Source organism: Halichoeres trimaculatus, unplaced genomic scaffold (genome assembly GCF_033239565.1).
Source record: "Halichoeres trimaculatus isolate MK-OKI-2021-1 unplaced genomic scaffold, fHalTri1.1 fHalTri1_scaffold_1, whole genome shotgun sequence".
Classification (NCBI taxonomy): domain Eukaryota; kingdom Metazoa; phylum Chordata; class Actinopteri; order Labriformes; family Labridae; genus Halichoeres; species Halichoeres trimaculatus.
The window spans coordinates 34,468,102-34,487,612 of record NW_027437179.1 but is presented as its reverse complement, the minus strand read 5'-3'; the positions used below and the strand labels follow the sequence as shown (position 1 = coordinate 34,487,612).

Sequence of the window (19,511 nt, the reverse complement as noted above, 5' to 3'; positions counted from 1 at the left end):
ATGTGCTTTGCGTAGGTTTGCACCCTCTGAGTGCTTCTCTAGTTGCGACAAGGACTTTTAGCTTAAAATTTAAACTTACTTGATGCAAGCCACCAAATTTACCAAATTTAGCTATTTTATAGCTTTTGGCAGACTGTTGTCAAGCTGCCGCAGTGTCTCCCTGCTTCCCAGGGCTGTTGTGTTAAACTAATAAAACCACTATGCTGTAAAATGGCATACCTGATTCCATTAAACTTATTAAACATAATAAAAGTGAATACATGTTGCAAGTTTTTTTTTTTTTTAAGCAACCACTAATGAGCTTAGTATACAGGCGCAGCCAATCAGACCCACCAGATGTCAACAGGCACCAGAAAATGCTTTAAGAGTGGCATTAAGGAGTGAATGATTCACAACAGACCTGATGATGAAACCAGATCCAAGAGGTTCATCCCAACACTTGATAAATGAGCAGTCAATGCTGTGGAAGACTCAGGTCTGTGGGACTTCTTGAGGTTGGCCCATAGAATGTATAAAACATGGGCGTTGTCTCTCCGACATCACCCATCTGTTTCTGAAACGGAAAATGAAGCATATCGGCTATTGTGGCCATATTGGTAGTGGCAAGGGCTTCGCATACAACTATAGGGCACCTGTTGGTGACCCTGAGCTATGTCTCTGATTGGGCAAGCTTGAGATCTTACTATCCTCTAAACTGCCAAGTTAGAAAAATATTCACCCCCGTACAGCGTATGCTGATAGTGAAATTATCAATTTAGCCAGGAGACTTTTTTTTGAATCAGGCTAATTTCTGCTTTGAAAACAGGCTTGGAGTGTATGTGACTTCTGGTACTCAAGTAACAGCAGATTTTAGCACTTCAGCATTGTCTCATATTCTTAGACCGGAGGTTGCCGCTTGGGTTGGCCCGATGAGCTGTTTTTAAGTTTAAGACTGGTCAACAAAAGAAGAAGGATTCTGAAATTAGGGCATTGGAAAATCAACAGTATTATAGATATAAAAACTTTTTTTAAATGAAAAATTATAGAAAATTAAAATCAATTAATCATGTGATTACTAATCTATTTTTTTAAAGAATAAGTTTAATAGGCCTGGTTGACAACAAGCTAACAAAAATTACCAACTGGCTTCCTGTTACAGTCAGTTCTAGTAAAAGGAAAAACCCTAAAGCCATTTTACACTTACACATTTGTCTTGGGTAAAACATCAAGCAGCCAAACAGAAAAAGTACAGCATGCAGCTGCATTGAGTCATATCTGATTTATAAATAATAAATTATGCAGGTATTTTTTTTATCGTAATTCTGCTGCCAAAGAAATGTTTCCTGTGGGCCTGCATAAAAATCTGACATAAACTCCAACTGTGTGACTAACACACTCATGGAGTGGGAGGTTTTGAGTTATTCTAGTTTAAAATTCCATTAAAATTATAATATCACAGTCTGACGTCACTGTTAAATACATTTATCTCCTTTTTTGGACCACTATAGTCATACAGCTGATAGTTGTTCACATTGTTTGTCCTGTCCTTTTGACTTTATCAAACTCAGCTGTGTGGTGCAAAAGACTTTGGATGCAAATGCTGACGGATGAATATTTAACACTGTTATTTATAAAACATGGCGACGCAAAAGGCAGTGGAGCAGGTGAAGGAGAATCACTGTCAGAGTCCACAGAGCGCACAGCTGGCCGGTGGCAGGACGCCACGGGGCTGGCTAACGACAGTTCATACTGAAGTAGGGCAGCTAACATTGTTATGCGCTCAAAATGTTCACCCCGTGGCAGCGAGTGACTAATTCTTACAGTCGCGCTTCAACTTTTAGCTCGTGGCATGTGGCTAACTTGCTCAAGGACTCAGAGCTAGTTTGCAGCGATTAAAGCTTTTTTGCAGAATATTAAAGCGCTTCGTCTGCCGTCCCAGTGTGCCTCATTGTGCAGACAGTAAATCAATCCTGGAGGGAGAAGAAATAATAATTCCATCTTTCTTCTTGGTCACTTACAAGGCCCACTAATCAAATTAGCTTTAATTGAATCTCATTTGATGTCATTCATTTGCTAACCAGCCAGGCGTTGCATTTCAACATCTCGGTGGAAGAGAATAACTCAACTGTAGACAAGAAGGGAGGCTTTGATTTCCACAAAGCATTCATGAATTAATGTGAGGGGCTACATTATCTACAGCTGTTTTTACAGCAGGTTAGTGAGAGATTAGAAACCAGATTCTGCTTTGTTTCCTCAGACACTGGGTTGTACTACATCTGTTTCAGCCCGCAGGCCCGTGGGAGCCCCTGCTGGCCAACACTACCACAGTTTGAAACAAGCACTTTCAATAGGCTCTCCCTAAGGCCGAGGAAAATGGATATTGATCTGGAGCCATGACTAAATGGATTAAATTACAGAGTAGTGTTGGTAGCAGGGCATTGGAGGGAACAAGATGAGAGGCAGGAAGAGTGGAGATGCAGAGAGAGACAAAAGAAAAGAGGGGGAAAAAAAGAGTCCACCAAAGCTGTTTTCTTTCATTCTGATTTTTCTCGTCAATAGCCCACCCAGCAGCTCGATGCGAGCGCCACACTCCCAAACATCATCCTGGTCTTTATGCAGTTATGAGCCAATTGGCTTTGGAGGAATCAGCAGTCAGGGGGATTATCATTTCCCATTCAACCAAGGCTGTTGAGCAGTGAGAATGCCAGATGCATGCTGGGAGCAGGAGAAGAAGATGCATCATCATGAATGCAGAGCCCAAACGATCCTCCAGGGAGGGTAAATCTGTGCGGTTCGCGGTCGCCTTCAAACCTGTTTGGAATAAACAGTTAATCAATCTGAAGTCCTCCTTCAGCAGCTCGTGTTTGTGGCCCTGCTGATGCTGAGAGGGTCGGTGGCTGCAGAGGATGGATTTCTGAGTGCTCTCCTGCAAGCCCTCAGAGGTTATATTCATGGATCCACTCGTATGACAAGAATATCAAAGAGGTGAGTTTGACCTGCACTGTAAAAACAGAGACGTGGAGTCAGCTTCGAGGAAAAACAACAACAGAACTATGTCAACAGTCCTTGTGGCCTCTTATCACATAAACAAGTACATAATGTTTGTGAATATTTAAGCTCTCATGGCTGTGAAACTCTCCTGAAGGATAGGAGCACCACTTTAGTTAAATTCCTCAAAATATGTTTGTTATTGCAACTGTTAGACTCACATTGTAAATTCAAGTGTGTCATTTTAAACTAGAAAATAATCACACTCTTCAATTCTTACAGCTGTAATACACTAGATGCATCTCTAGTCTGTCTCTGCTCCATCACAGCATCAGATCAGATAGGTTTACATTCAAGTAAGTGTGTCAACTTACACTGGATCCACTCCTCTGCAGTCAGGCTGCGTGGCTGGTCCAGGAGGTTGCAGGCAGGAAGTAGTGCAAGGGAACTACTTAAAAACACCCAGTGACTTTCAAAATAAAACAAACCATGTCAAATTCAGATCATATTTAACTTGACTACGACAACAAAAGTACATAATGAGCAAAGCCAGGCCAGGAGTTGACAGGTTTTTCGGCCCAAAACAAATGAAAAGAGACTTAACAATGGAGTAGGAAGCATGGGAATTCCTTGGTCTCACCACTCCAACTGTCTGTCACAGCTTGCCGGGCCGAACACGCTGACATAGTCAGATGACGAACACAGTTAACAAGCAACGGGCGTGGAGCCCAACTGCAAATTTATCTGTTGTATTTAAAGCATTGGACACATTTCCAACATCTTCTTCCTGTAAAAATCCACTTGAAGTAAGATTTTTGAGTGACACAATTGGGAAAACCCCAAAAACCCATACAAATGAAAATTTATGGGTTAAAAATATTTGTAAGAAAGAAGAAAGAATTTATCAATAAATAAATTGTGCGAAGTGTTAAGAGAATGTTCAGGACTGCAGACTGTACAAGAAGATTCAGCAACACAACACTCCTGAAAGTGAAGCCAAAACTTTTAGAGCTCCCCCTTGTGGCTGGCTGTAGTAAAGTCTTTAGGTCTGCCTCTTCCATTGTAACAGGTGGAACACCAGTCAAACTTGATACATGCTGAATAAGTTTACCTCAGACAGGCTTTCTTTCAGAGACGATCTTAACAAGGTGATTTCCATGCAAATGTTCATTTTTCACACAACTTCAGTTTTAATGTATTAGTTTGCAGTACAAAAAAAAGTGAATATGTCCTCATGATTGACAGTTCTGAAACAATAACATCTGCTGGAGAGGAGGTTGGGTCAGAGAAGATGCAGCAAACAGAGAGAAAAAGGAAAGGAGATAGGAGAAGGAGAGAAAAAGAAGGAGGAGGAAAAGAAGGGTGAGAAAGGAATGAGAGAAAAGGAAGAAGACAGAGAGAAGAGGAGAAAAGGTAAGAGAAGGAAAATAAGAGAGAGAAAATAAGAGAGATAAATGAGAGGAATAAAAAGAGAGAACAAAGGAAGAAAAGAAGAGAAAAATACAGTCAGTTGGATAGAGAGGCACAGGGAAAGGAAATTTTTGACATGGAGCAGGGAGGAGAGGGTCTATCAAGGGAGAGGAGTTGAATCAAAGGGGAGGAAACAATCATCCTGATGCAGGATGCTACTTTTTTAATCCTCACCCAGTGAATGTCAGTCACAAAAATCAGGGCCTGTGTCCACTAACTGAGTTATATAAAGCCACGTTTCCACCAAGCAGTCCGGGTCGGTTCAGAACGGTCTGGCTCGGTTTGGTACAGTTAAGCCTGATCCCGTTTGCGTTTCCACAGCAAACTGTGCCCTCTCATGGTAGGCGGCGTGTAAGATGGATGCCGCAAGCCCCAGCTGTTAAATAATAGCGTGACGTTGTAGCAGCGCGACACAGTTTACCCCGCTAATAAATCCAACAAAGAAGAAAAATGCGACACAGTAAACAAAGGGCATAGATGGAAGACATGCAGCATTTCATCCTCTCTGTGATTGGCATGTAGCTCTTTGATACAAAGTGCAATCAAGCTTTGTTTCAGAGAAGTCTGTGTGCCGCCAGGAGAAATACAGCCACTGTCGCAGGGTAAGTGACGATTCTTTTGACCAATCAATGGTCTACAGTGTGTTGCCCCACCTTCCGAGAGCGGATCGGTTCAGTCTGGCACCCATACGGAAGGGTCCCAAAAAAGCAGGCCAGCTCTTCTCGGTTTTGTCAGTGGAAACGCCACAAAATGTGCGCTGTACCAAGACGAACCGAACCAGTGTGCTTGGTGGAAACGTGGCTTATGTCTGCAGCATCTTCAACATCTTCAAAGCCCTCGGCATAAACACAACAGTGACCAAACTTCCCATAACTGAGAGTCCACTCTCAAATCCTGAACAAGAATCTGCTCTGCTGTGTATTGTACTCAGAGATTTCTATAGAGTTCTGTGAGCCAAAGCATTTTGGGTCTCATTTCCAAAAGCCTTGAAAGAATGCAAAATTAGCCATGGTGAGAAGTCTCCCATACACTGCTTTGGTTGTACTTTTAATTAAATCTACCAATGTCTTGCTGTGTTGTTTCTGCTAGACAAACCAAAACTTGTTGGCTTTGTTTTTCAAAAGGAGGTGTGTCATCTTTATTATACACCGTCAGTAGCCTTGACCCAGTGGTCTTGCTATCTTGCACCATTGCCACCATTGCCTTCATTTAAGAGCTCACCTTTCTCATTGTTTCAGAATGATGGGGAGTTTAACCCAACGCATATATTGTACTCCAGGTAAATCTGAGCATGAGCTTTCTTTTCACAGACTGAAGACTGTGGATTCAGTTGTCTATCGCAAACAAACCTTTACGAGATCTCTGAAAGGTCAGTAGCAGTATATGTTTAGTTAGGTTGGCAGGTTTCATGAGTCTTACAATTAAATATGACAGAACTTTTTAAAAGTTTACTAGTTATGATCCCAAATTTTTTTTTAAAATGTTTTGATGCTAGTATAATTTGTTGGTGATTACGTTTGTTTTTTGCTTGTCTATTTTGTTAGCCCAAATAGGTTGAAACCATAGACTGTATAATATACGGACTCAGTCTCTGTGACATCACCCATCTGTTTCTGAGACTGAGTAATGAAGCCTTTGGTCGTTGGAGTTGTACTTGAATTGCTGACTCAAGAGGCGGGCTTTGAGATCCTCATTAAAAGCTACAGGGTGTCTAACTGACAGTCAGGTGAGCCGCACAAGCCCAAGTTGTTTTTTGAATCGGCTATGAATCTGTTTTTACTGCTGAAAACTGACTTTTTTTGTCTTGGTATTGACTGAAAACTTGAAGAGCTGCAGATTCCACATGGATTCATTTCTCACAGTCAGAGCTTGCCGCTTGGTTGAAACTCTCACTTCACAATAATACTCTAAGTCTGGGTTTTGCAGTGCAGGACACGTCACAGAGCAGCAGCAAAATCCTTCTCCCAAAAGAGCACTTTTCCTGCTTACACTGAAAATATCTGATCGGTCATGATGGTTACCTCACTGTGAAATTCATTATAAAACACAATCCTCGTGATGGAAGCTCACATCTTCATCCTTTGAGCTCTAGACACTTTCCCTCCACTTCACTTCATTCACTCCCTTCAGGGCAGCGCTCCGCTGCATGGACCGGATTGAATATTCATAAAAGACTCTTCGGGTTCCAGCCTGTGCTCGACATATGCATAAAATGTGCATTAACGTGGAAGTACTCCCGTCTGGCCGATGTGGGGAGTGGACGTTTCAGGACACATAATGGGATCCTTCAGAGACTTTGTAATCTGCCAGAGTCGTCTTTGAAAATCACATTTTACAACACGCGTGACTGACAGCCACCACAAGTCATCTGATGATGTGAAACAGTTTACATCTCCTCTGCAGTAGATAAATATGCAAACACAGCATGAAGCGTCTGCTCATTCCCTTGAAAATATTTCTTTCGTTCTTTATAGGTGACCTAAAATATTCCTAAAGCATAAAACCACAAGAACTACCTCTGGAGGCATGAGACACAAAACAATCTTGCAGCCCATGGAAGCACAAAATCAGCCATTGCACATCTTTCCAGAGTCTGGAGCTCTGTGACTCTCTAGCTCCATCTGTTGAGACACTTTCACAGCTGTTTTCACACACGCTGGCTGTTGAAGTTACACTCCAGCTAGAGGACCGTGCTGAATTCTTGCAAATGTCGGCTGAGATCATGATTTAGCAGCAGCGGCCACTGATTCTTACGTAACAGCTGTAATTCTTCACACACGCTCCGCTGGATGAGTTAATGAGGGCTGGGTCAACCTCCTCATTTGACTTGTCAAACAATGATTTAAACATCCGTCTGTTTCTCTACATCTGCTTGTTTTATTCACGACCTCTGTGGCTGGCACCTTTCCCAGAATGCACTGGGCAGGAAAAGGTCACCAGTCCGTCACAAACTGAAACACCTGACATACACATTGAGAGCTTCAGGCGGGGAGAGCGTGTCAGGTTCGATCAGGGGAACTCAGGTAGTGAACCTCTCTGCAGTCCAGTGACAAGGACATCCAAAATACTGCTTGGTTATTTGAGTCTGAGACAAAAATAACATATCTATGTTTTCTTGAAGGATAGATTTGTTAAAAATCAAAACTGGGTTCTGTAAAATGAGAAAAAAAAAACAGCATAAATGTGCAAAAAAGGATCAACCTGCTCACTACCTGAATAAAATTTGATCCTGCACAAAAGTAGGTGATGGACACTGGATAGCAGAGGTGGTAGCGAGTCATTTCTTTGCGAGTCTGAAGTAAGTCTCAAGTAGTGATGACACGAAATTACATTTTCACTTCCGAAACGATACCGATACTGCAGCATTGAGTATAGAATAGAATAGAATAGAATAGAAAATACTTTATTTATCCCCGAGGGGAAATTCAGGAGTCACCGCAGCATTTAAGAAAACAAAAGTAAGAAAGAGTATAGAAAGTGCAAAAATGTCCATAAGAAATTAGATGACGACATCCCGTCCACCACTCTCCAGCCCAGCCAGTCTCCACCTCCACAGGGTCCAGGACTGAGCCTCCCCCGCAGTCTGTTCAGTCTCTGTCTCCTGGATCCTGTCTGCTCACAGCAGGCGAAGCTCCTCCGATGTGTCGCGGCATCCGATGTCTGCTCCGTCAGCCACGTCCGAGAACAGCATGATGCCGCTGGATTAGCATAGCTAGCTCATCCATCCCCCGGAGCGAGATCCCACGTTCCCAACAACGATGGATGGAAGAACAGGTCCACGTCGTCACCTCCCAGCTCACATCCGAGAACCAGCACGTCATCCTCACCGCCACCTCCTCAGCTCGAGGGAAATCATCAAGCCCTACACTAGTTAGCATTGACATGCTACAGGCTGCTAACAGCTAATTTTGCATGTAAACAATGCAGCCATGGTTACATGTAGGATCTCCAGACAAACACAGGAGAAAAGTAGTAAAAAATATCGCCGAAGCCACAAAAAGTTTGGTGTCCGTGACCGACAGTGAACCATACAAAGTGATGATCCACTCCAAATACAAAGATGACGAAAAAGAGACGAAAAAATTACAAGAAACGGACAAAGACGAGAGAGCTGCTGCAACAGGCAGCTACTTGGGTCTAGCAACCGTAGAAAGAGTAGAGTAGTAGAGTAGTAGAGTACTGGCCAATACCGATATTAATCCGATACGATATCAGCATTAAACATGCATACTTTTATTACCTATTTTGTAGTATGTCTGTCATGTTAGAAAAGGCTTGATTAAGTGATATTATTCAAACAAAGAACAGTAGTCAGCAACAGTAGGTATGAGGAAAAACTGAACCATTTATTATTAACCAATGGGTAACAGAAGTTTTAACATTAAACATAAGAATATACTGGTGATTGAATAAATTAAAGAATAAATTAGAAGACCCAGAAAAAAACCTAAATAAATCAAATAAAAACAGCAGGAGCGGAGTCTGGAGTGGACTGCTTATATCTGAGTGCTTTTACCTGAGATTTTAGATGCATTCCGATATAATCCAATACTTGTTTTTTTTTTTGCTGATATCGGACCGATATCCGATATCAATATCAGACTGGGACACCTCTAGTCTCAAATGTTTAACCCCAAATCCAAGTCAAGTCTCAAGTAAAGCCAAGAGAAGTCGAGTCAAGTCCAAGTCATAGGTTGGATTTTTTAAGTCCTTACAAGTCACAAGCACTATTTACCAAATAAAATGCCATTTTAACGGTCTAACAGTATATTAGATGTAAACAAATACAATGAATTCATTTTGAAATCTCGTGTTTTTTTAAATAAAACCAGCAAGACAAAACTTTGTCTTTGTGGTCTCATCATAGATGACATACAGTGGGACATGCTGCTCCAACTGCAATGACTTGACAGTAGTATGTACTGTTACATAAAATGGGTGCTAAGCTAAGTTAGCCAAAGCATCATATCACGACAGGTATTCTCAGGTGTACTTACCACACCTTGGGTGTCGAACAAAGTTCAAAATTGTCGCTTCTCCGTCGGTTATTTTTGTGTTACAGACTTTGAATATTGTTTTGTTTGTTTGTTTTTGTTTACAACCTCGTAATTTGAGAACACGAATGAAATTATCCTCGGTAGCATCCCGGTGGTTGTAACTGCCGCTCTTCAGCAATCTGTCACTCACAGAAACGTAATCCACACCCTCGTTGTTTGTTCTCAAACCTGATTGGACGTTAATCGATGCATTCAATGACGCTGACTCTGTGGGAAAATGCGGTGTCCTGAAATGACCGAATTACCATGGGTTATTTCGGTGCCATAAATGATCAATCATAACATAAAAGCTTGGGGCCTTATCAAAGTGAACCTTGGGCCATGCTTGGTCCCTGGGCCTGGGTCTTCCTCCAGTAGACAACAAAGAGAAGCAAAGTTAGTTTGAATCTGGGTTGATACCAAATCCAGCAGGGATGTGTAACCGAGTCATGAACTTGTGACTTAATTTGACTGTTATAGAGAGGGACTATGTCTAAAGAAATCTCATTTTCAAGAGAACTGTACCAGATATCTCCATAAAACCACTGGTTAGTATTCAACAGCATTCAAGACAACACAAAAATAGCATATTTTATAGGGATTTATGTTTTTCTGATAAATGAGAGAAAAGCGAAGGAGTCCAATATGTTCTAGTAACCAAAAAGTACAATTTCCGCCGAACTTAAAAGTATGTTTGCAGTGCTATATTTCACTTTTGCCTCAAGTAAATCCTTTTCTGACTGTTTGATGATGGTGGGCAGCCACCTGGTTCATACCTCAGCAAGATTGATGCAGAAAAGAGTGAGCATTCTCAAGTTATGTTTTTTTTCCCCTCACTTCCCCCCTATCTGAACAGGCCCAATTTGGCCCCTTTTCAAGGTTTGGAGTAGTTCTAAAGAAGAGCCAAAATAACACATTTTCCCCAAAAATAAAAAACCACAACATCCAATTTCACTAACAGGAGACCCCAAAGATGATAAAAATCTCAAAATCTGAGGGCCACTGTTCCTAGACTATTAGACTCAAGTCACAATTTGATAATTTTGAACTAGACTTGACAATATTATCAAAGACTTGCAACTCGGCTTGGACTTTTACATCATTGACTCAGGACTTGACTCAGACTTTAGACTAATGACTTGAAAATACTTGTGTTTTTTTCAAGAGAGAGTGTTGAATAAAATGTGCCCCCATTCAAAGTATTCAACTAACATGACGTTATGAATTATGTGTACATTTACATTTTCAGTCAAGTGCTTGAACAAAACATATGTGATAAGTCTCATGAAACTACATTTATCGGCTACTTATGTAAAGATAAAGCTCTGAGCATTCTGCAGAGACTGATGCTTAAAACGAATGCATTTGTTATGATGTGAGAATGTACTCTATGAACATCCTGAGTTCAAAAAACACATTAGGGGACACAATGCTAGATTAAAGTTATAAAATGGTGCTGCGAAAAAAAACATCCTGACATATATTTCCCTTATCGCCCCCTAATGGAGAACATTTTCCTTGGTCAGAGGCAGAGTTTGCTGAAGTTTACGCAGCACATAACACTGCAGAAACTGACCACTGATTATCTGGTATCAAGAGACACCTGAGGGACAGGTGAGATTTGATTTTACAAGTCTGCAATAATGGGTCCAATATGTTTGACGACGGTTGGTGACTTATCCGCAAATCCCTAAAAGAAATAGTAAAAGAAGAACATTCATATGTTACTTTTGGGATTAATAAATATGTCAGTGAGAGCTGCTGGCCCTTGGTCTGTTTCACAAAATCAAATGTGGCCCTCTGAAAAAAGTTGGGACACCTCTGAGCTGAGGTCTCTATATTGCTTTAAGAATGAGTCTAGGAAAGAAAAGATTTGGGTCCTCTTTTATTGCTTTCAGAAAAGTCTGATATTGCTCCACATTCAAACGACACAGATTTTAGCTTTGGTTAAGTTTTTTAGGCAAAGGTGAAGGACAGGGGTCTTTATGAAACCATTATGTCCTGACATCTCTTAAAGATTTTAGAAAGGGCTTTAGATTTCTTGATCTGAATATGAGGAAGGGTGTCTAAAGTTGTACCTTGTAGCTGTGGAAAACAAAGCACTGTAACTGAGAGAACATCAGCAGAGTCATCGATACTTTCAGCCAATTTTTGGTTAACACATACCCACATGTTCTCTGTTTAAAGCAGCTCGAAAAGTGCGCTCCTGATGCCAACTCGTGGCTTTCTTTTTCAAACCTCAGCTGTTAAGTTTTCACAGCCAGAAAAAGTGGACGTGTCAGCAGACACACTGATATACTATTACCTAATAAAGTTGATATACTAACGGTGTAAGCAATCGCTTTCCACTTCCAGGAGATATTAAGAAACATGATCGTAAATTTTGGATCTCTGGCAACCTAATGAATATGATTCATATTCACTCCTACATTAGGTCTGTTGTGCTCTCAGATAACTCCAGAGGTAAATAACTTCAGCTTCAAACTGCTAGATACTCCACCTTTTTCACCCTGGGACCAAACTAGAAGAGTTAAGTGTCTTTCTTAAGGGTTACTAACCTTTTTTAAACTCAGTTCAGGAGAACAGGCAAGCACACTTCTTCTCTGATTCCAGCTGGATCTGACAGCCAAATAAACAACCCTATTATTGTTGTTTTGGTACAAGATATTCAGTGCAATCACATAATTGGACATCCAAGGGTTGTGGAGAATGACGCGGCTGAGACTCGAGGAAAGTGGTTTGGATCACACTTTTATTTATCAAACAAAGCAATGAAACACAACCAAATATGTAAAAACCTAAAATACAACAAAAAAACAAGGATACAAGGATGTCAAATAAAAAAAGTGTTTTTTGAAATCTGCCTGCTGAATAGTTTGTCAGAGTGAGGGGAGATTGTACCACCTAACACTTCAAAAAAAGTTGTTTCTTTTCTGTAAAAATAGGCTTCACAAAGGGAAAATGAAGTTCAATTTAAAAAGGTGAATCATAATAAATACCACAGCTCCAGTAAAAAGTAAACTGATGACAATCCTGTGTTTGGAGACATTGGGCATCTTTAAAAAGTTGTATCCACAAATCAAAGTGTGAAAACGAGTGTCCTCACTAGACAGCGTCTGTTCATGGCAACAAAGCAGGAGCAGAGGAACCGGGCTCGCTCTTATCTGTCTGGTCTCATCATGCCCGGCCTGACTGGCATCATCATGGGTCGAGGGTGACGCATCATGTGTGGCGGTCCTGGCATCATCTGCATGGGTCCTCCCATCGGCGGCCTCATGCCTCCTGAACGTGTCAGTGAGAAGAAACGCGGCGTTATGACAACAGGCTGACAGTCAGAGTCACAGCAGAGACAGAATTCATTTACAATAACCTTGTTAGTATCACTCAGCGAAGGTGATGTTAATGATCGCTGTGTTTGTGTGTTTCTGCAGCGAAGCAGGCTGTGATCAAGGCTCATTTCCAGTGTTTATTGGAATGAGACCCGCTTCAAAAATGCTGTTCATTAATTTTAATCAACCTTTCATCAGCTCTCTATCTGAGACACCACACAACAACTACAAGAGACAAGTTAGAATTTAATCCACAAAATGATTAAAATGCTTTGATTACAACTCCATTTAAAACAAGTCCCAAAGATGTGTTCACACAAACTATAAACAGACCTGAAAGTTGAGAAACTGGTCTTTGGTGTTTGTCGGGTAAATTTGATCAACCTGAAGCCAGACATGTCTCACTGTAGATATTCTACTTGATATTTATCTGATATAATCTAGACAAATATTTGCTTCAACCCTTACAGAAACATGGAAACACAACAGGGTATTCCATACAACTATTATGACATAAAGAAATCTGTAGAAGAAACTAGAAGGCACGTTTACATGTGAACACCCAGAGAACAGGAATATTCTGCTCTCCCCTCTTATTGTGGTAACAGAAAAAAATAATTACAGGGCTTCAGAAGAGTCTGACAGCAGATGAAAACCTGTGTTTTAAAACGTCTGTCTCCCACAGCTAATGGCTGAATGAATTCCTAAACATTATCCAGTTCATGAAAGATGTTTCTCGCCCCTCAAGAGAACTTTCGGATTAAGGCAGCGCAGGAAAAGAAAAACATGTCACCAGCATGTAGAAGACTGGTGTTTAAGTGCTGAACCACCAAACAGATGTATGATAGATGGGACAAAGGGTTTTTAAGGTGAGTCGGTGAAGATGTTTTTGTTCTTTGATGCTTTTCTTAAACACCATAAACTGTCACAGATACTCAGCTTCTGCAACCACTTTGAAGTGTTACCGCACACAACTCAGGAATGATGGGTACCATTTCCTCAGAGACACTTGTAGAATTACATGCTTATCTATCTATCTATCTATCTATCTATCTATCTATCTATCTATCTATCTATCTATCTATCTATCTATCTATCTATCTATCTATCCATCTATCTATTTTCAGACCAGTGGATTAACTTTTTTTGCCTTCATGAAGGTCATAATAAAACATCAGCAAATGATGTTTAAACAGAGGAGGTTTAAGACAGGGACAACCATTACATGGATCCACAGACATGTCATTTAATGGGTCTACTACAAAGGTGGTTGGGTCATATGGTCATGTGATTTCAGGCTGATTAGTACCCTAGGTTGAAGGTCTGATCAGGAATGTAGGAGATGTTAAATCCATAAATAGTGCTGTACAGGGAGAGGGCTTCAAAAATCTGCCCATTTGATGGAACCAAGATCCACCACAAGGGCAAAAACTTCACTGTTTTTATCATGACCTTGATGAAGTCGCAACCTGTTAAACATTTATCTCATAAAAAATGTGACCCTTACCCGGTCCACCTGGCATCATTCCATGAGGAGGAGGTCCCATCATTGGCATCATGGGTGGACCTCCCATGGGGGGTGTGGGCAGCATGCCTGGCCGAGGAGGACCACCTGTGGAGAAAAAAAATAGTATTTTAGATATATTTTTCATACTCTGGGTCCTTTTCTAACTCATTTCTTTGCTGACCTGTCAAGTACATGTGTGAGGGGTATTCTGCTTCCTTTCTAAAAGTTTACATACTACAGACATGTTAACTTTACATCTTCATTGGAATAAAAAGCACTTTTGTTTTTTCCTGAGGCTTTATCAGACAGACAGACAGACAGACAGACAGACAGACAGACAGATTAGATAGATAGATTACATAGATAGATAGATAGATAGATAGATAGATAGATAGATAGATAGATAGATAGATAGATAGATAGAACTTTATTTATCCCAAGGGAAATTTAAGAAGCCCCAGAAGCACCAAAGTTCCAAACCACAGATAAAGTCGGTCTTGTACTTGATGGTGTAAGATGTGATGGTTAAAAAGTATCATACTGTATGTAGAACATTTTTATACAGAAGCGTTAATTTAGTTCATGTTTTTTTTTTTACATTTAAAAACTATTATCTGATGGCTCTCTTTTTTTCCTCTAATAAACTCACTGGACTGACACTGTTAGTGAAATAAGCTCTCTAAAAGAAGCCGACCTGCCTCGTCTTGCCCGTGTCCAGTCTAGTGGAACTCCAACATTATTTCATTGAGTTGTAATCCTGCAGCAGCGTAAAGCCTCATGAATAATAATTCTGTTTGAATAGTCCTTGATACGGAGCAAAATGCTGACAGCATTTCCCCACTGAGTAACAATCTAACTTTCAGTGTCAGTGCAGCGGTCATTTAATCACATTACTGCTGAGCTGAAAGACAGAGGACTCACCAGGGGGAGGACCACCAGGGAACGGCGTGGGAGGAATCTTTCCTTGTTGAAAGGCAGCCGCTGTTTGGAGAGAAATACAAAGATTAACACAGAAACAAGAACATAAGTGTCTCATACTCATGACAAGCTCTGCTTTGCCAAGAATGGATTACAGCATATTTTACATTTCATATAACAAACACATATAACACAAGTGCACCACATAGGGTCTTATCTGCCACTCATGTGAATAGTAAATGAAAGCCGTGTTTTAGGGATATTAAAAGTAAATACCAATACATGGTGTTGTGTTTTTTTAACCAAGCTGCACCAAAAGGAGTTGTAAAATGCTTGATGTCAGATGGCCAGTGATAAATACATACTCAAATGTCAATGTTCTGACATTTTTCCCCACACAGATTAAATTTAATTTATGGTGAGAGTTTTCAACTGAGAAAGTTTACCAAAATTAAATTTAACAAATCAACTTGTTGCCTTTTTCAAGTATCAAAATAATCTGAAGAGGCACCAGTAAATCCTGAAATGGAGCAAACACTCAGAGTCTTGTACTCAGAGATCATTTTGTGTTTTTGATGTTTAGAGAATGCAGGCATTGGCATGTTTTTCAAATGTTTTAATACAAACACATTAGCTTTACATCTATTTCTCAGGGATTAGGGATCTGTAATCTCAGTGGGGGCCCAAGTAAACTGGTGTGCTCTGTTCAAGCAAAAGAGCCTGGTTTCCCACTCATGTGTGAATAAGCATGCATTGTGTGGGAAGAAAAGAAACAAATCTCAGCTTCTCTAATTTCTGAAGGACTCCAGCAAGAGATCATCCATGCATTTACTCAACATGCCCAAACGAGCAATTCCAGATGACAAAGTTAATAACTGCCTTACTTGTTTTATCGATCAGACTCTGAGCCTGCTCCTCCATCCATTTCTGGTAGTAATCTTTCACATTTTCTTTGTGTTTTCGGCCACTGCAGTGGGTCTTCCTCACTGATGGCTATGGAAAAAAAAGCATACAGGTTTAATGACTTAAATTAGAAGCTGCAATTCACAGAGACAGATTATTTTCGACAGAGTGAATGCAACTTACCGAGTCATGTGTTAGATAGGTGTCACAGTAATCACAGTAAAACCTGTAGGGGGTTAGAAGAAATGAAGTTAGTGACAATTAAAGGTATTAATTCATTCATTTTCAAGTAAGGGAGCCAACAGGGAGCGTTAGCATTTGCAAACAGAAGAAAAAAATACAAACATATACAAATTGATGCATCTTTATTACAATGGTTAAACTAAAATACACTTGATTTTCCTGGTTTGCATATCAAAATAAACAAATACGCATTCTGAAACCTTCTAGGTTAGCCCACATTTTCATATAATATAGTGGCCATTCATTAAATATTTCGACCACAGCAACCAGAATCTAAATAATGACAATCTTTTTTATTCGCCAGGAATACATATTTCTCCAAGACAAGGTCTCAGTGAGCTCATAATAATAAAACAATGCATGTCCTTTGACTCTTTATTTACTTATTTTATCTTGATGCGTTGATTTCTGCTGCATTGTAGGACACATGGTTGTCTGTACAAATCTATGACCCGGGCTAGGTGTTCTCCTCTGAAGTAAATGTCAGAGTCAGTGCAAGGGAAAAGTCGCTTAACACAGTTCAACAAAGAAAACATCAGCACAATGTAATTCTTTCCCTTAAAAAATGACCAGGTTGAGGCATAGGTTGGATCCGAAAAACATCACCAACTCATGTTTGAAAGAAAAAACATTGAATAAAACCTCGACATAAATGAAACTGTACAAAATCTCCGATATGGTGAATTATCTTAGGAATACTATTTAACCACCACAGTGTGATATTTGTTGATCAGTTCACGCAACGGTTTGGCACCAGCAAATAGACCTAGCCCAAACAAAGCCGGAGACGTTGATCATTATGCAAAATTATACTTTAAACATCGTTTTAACCTGAATTATTCAACAATGTGTCTTTTGATTTAATTTTGAGACGAAACAGATCGTTTAATAAACTGGAGTTTAATCAAAAATCGTAAAAACATGTGATATATGAACTTACTTCGGCATGATCCTCGACGATCCCCACACAGAGCGCGATTCCTGTGTGTCAGACAAACTTTCCCCACCACACATGGCTCCTACTAATAGTTGGTTCCGCTTCAAAATGAGTGAGTCCAAAGCGGCTCCTCTGGATCATGCAGTATGATTCAGGCGCATTATTCTGAAAAGATATATATTTTATTTTATTTAGAAGTTAATGAACATATCATGTATACTCTATATCTAAATTGTGCGTGCATAGAATTTGCTCGAGAATTTAGGGATTAAAACCAGATATGGATATATAAAAGAAAGAAATGTGGGATATTTCCCCCCTGCTCTTAAAGTTACTGCAGTAAAAGCATTCCTTCATAATCTACAAAATAATGCTTTATCCTTTGCAAACAAAAGTTTTTGAAAGTTTAGCCATTAAATCACGAAAAAATTTAGTTTTGTGGACAAAATTAGCAAAAAAAAAAAAAAAAAAAGCTTTCATCAATACAATTCCCTAAACGTTGTCTTGTCCAATCAGATTAAGACTATTGTTGTTATGAGTAAACTGCATGTTGTACCTGGTAAAGATAATGTATTTACCAACTATCAACTATTCAGAGCTTTTTAACCATTGGCTGTATGGTCTGACAAACATCTTAATCAGTAATCTAATAGTAATCTTATTATCTTCTTGCTCATGTGGTTTTTAAGCAACAAGAAATAAATTTTAATTTTTTGGGGGGTGTAGATTTTGTTGGTTTGAAACAAAATATATTCAATTAGAGAACTTGAGTAGATACTTAGATTTTGTTTTTTACCTTGCAAGTATTCAAGCAGTTATAAATTTCTTCATCATCCCAGATTAAACAAGCTCAAAACCACTATATATAACCTTGTCCTAAATTACAAGTTTTAGAACCAACCATAGATGAATTTGGCTTCTAGAAATAGAAAGACAGGCCAGGTAATGGGATCAGACAGAACATTATTCTCCTTACCTTAAAAGAACTCCTACACAGTTATGCATAATTTACACACCTCATCATTTATTCATGCCCACAGGTACACACAGTTATAACAGAAAGACCCTGCCAAGTTTCTGTTCACTTTCTTCTGGGATTAAAGGCTTATATTTAACCGTGCAGGGAAAATTCAGATAAGATCAGAAGAAAATATGTGTTGTGAGGTTGACAGGAGTGTGGATTGTTTGTTGGTTTATTAAGTTAAAGTACCAGAGAAAGGTCATAATACTTTTCTCTTAGGAATTGAGCGATGTGTTTGATATTTCTTTCAGTTTTGTTCTCTGGATTGACAGTAACATATTTTCTTTCAAGGATGAATAACTTTATGATGTGTTAAAGTCTACTACTCATTATTATTATTATTTGAATAAATAAGTATTTTTTGCAAAATCATTTAGGTACAGTATTCTTAGTCTATACTCTACTCTTTTCAGCATTAAGATCTAAAAAAAATATATCTTGACAAGACTTTACTTCTTGTTGTTATCTAGTTCAACCTTTAGTGCTGCAGATTGCTGAGGGGTAGATCCCAAATATAAATGTGTTTTAATAGCACAATATGTGCTTTACATATGTGAAAATATGACATGTTAAACTGATGAACCTATAATGCATGGAGTAGTGGCATGGGTAAACTCAAAGGGTATAAATCAACTTTGAATTGGTAGTCATTTGATTTCCTTCAGCAGATTAAAAGCAGAGTAAAATTAACGGAATGCAAAACAGAGTTTATTATGGACATAAGGCAAGGAACAATCATGCTTTTTCTAGGCCTATTGTCAATAAAAGAAGAATAATGGAAAATTTAGAAGACACGTTATTGTAAGAATTCAATTATGACCTTACTAATGGCAGATGCGGCCTCATAAACAAATTGCAAGTTAACATCTTCATGGAAATGGGGCTGATAAAATGAAATTCTCAATCAAGGACTTTCACATAATGCTCTCCTAATGAGGAGAGGAGCTATAAATAAAACAAGCCTGTTCTTGTGATTCTCTAACAGTGTTAAATAATGTGGGTTCATTGGCCTCAATATTGCCCCCCTGACAAATTTGGTTGTGTGCTCCAAAAACAGCCACTTTCATTGATAAACCAATGAGAAAGTGCCTGCAAATAGCAACAGATGACGTCGACGCCCACTACGTGATTGGCGAAAGGTGACGCGCGGGCTGTTGCAACGTCAAACATCGTCCCCCTG

The 19,511-nt window shown here is 39.6% G+C and overlaps 1 protein-coding gene across 1 annotated transcript; it reads right to left on the bottom strand.

Annotated features, from left to right (window-relative positions):
• Window positions 1-12,297: 12,297 nt before the first annotated feature.
• Window positions 12,298-17,406, bottom strand: snrpc (small nuclear ribonucleoprotein polypeptide C). Its single transcript, XM_074674295.1, has 6 exons — window positions 17,314-17,406; window positions 16,314-16,356; window positions 16,112-16,220; window positions 15,231-15,290; window positions 14,310-14,414; window positions 12,298-12,755 (listed from the first exon to the last, which is right to left on the bottom strand). Exons 1-6 carry the CDS (start codon window positions 17,385-17,387, stop codon window positions 12,634-12,636), a joined length of 513 nt encoding a protein of 170 aa, XP_074530396.1. The 5' UTR covers window positions 17,388-17,406; the 3' UTR covers window positions 12,298-12,633.
• Between the last annotated feature and the right edge of the window lie 2,105 nt (window positions 17,407-19,511).

Excerpts from the sequence above, each read along its gene's own strand:
- snrpc (XM_074674295.1), bottom strand. The coding sequence starts at position 17,387 with ATGTGTGGTGGGGAAAGTTTGTCTGACACACAGGAATCGCGCTCTGTG. Across the intron at positions 16,221-16,313 it reads CCTATCTAACACATGACTCG|CCATCAGTGAGGAAGACCCA; the intron begins GTAAGTTGCATT and ends TTTTTTCCATAG. Across the intron at positions 15,291-16,111 it reads GAGTCTGATCGATAAAACAA|CGGCTGCCTTTCAACAAGGA; the intron begins GTAAGGCAGTTA and ends CTCTCCAAACAG.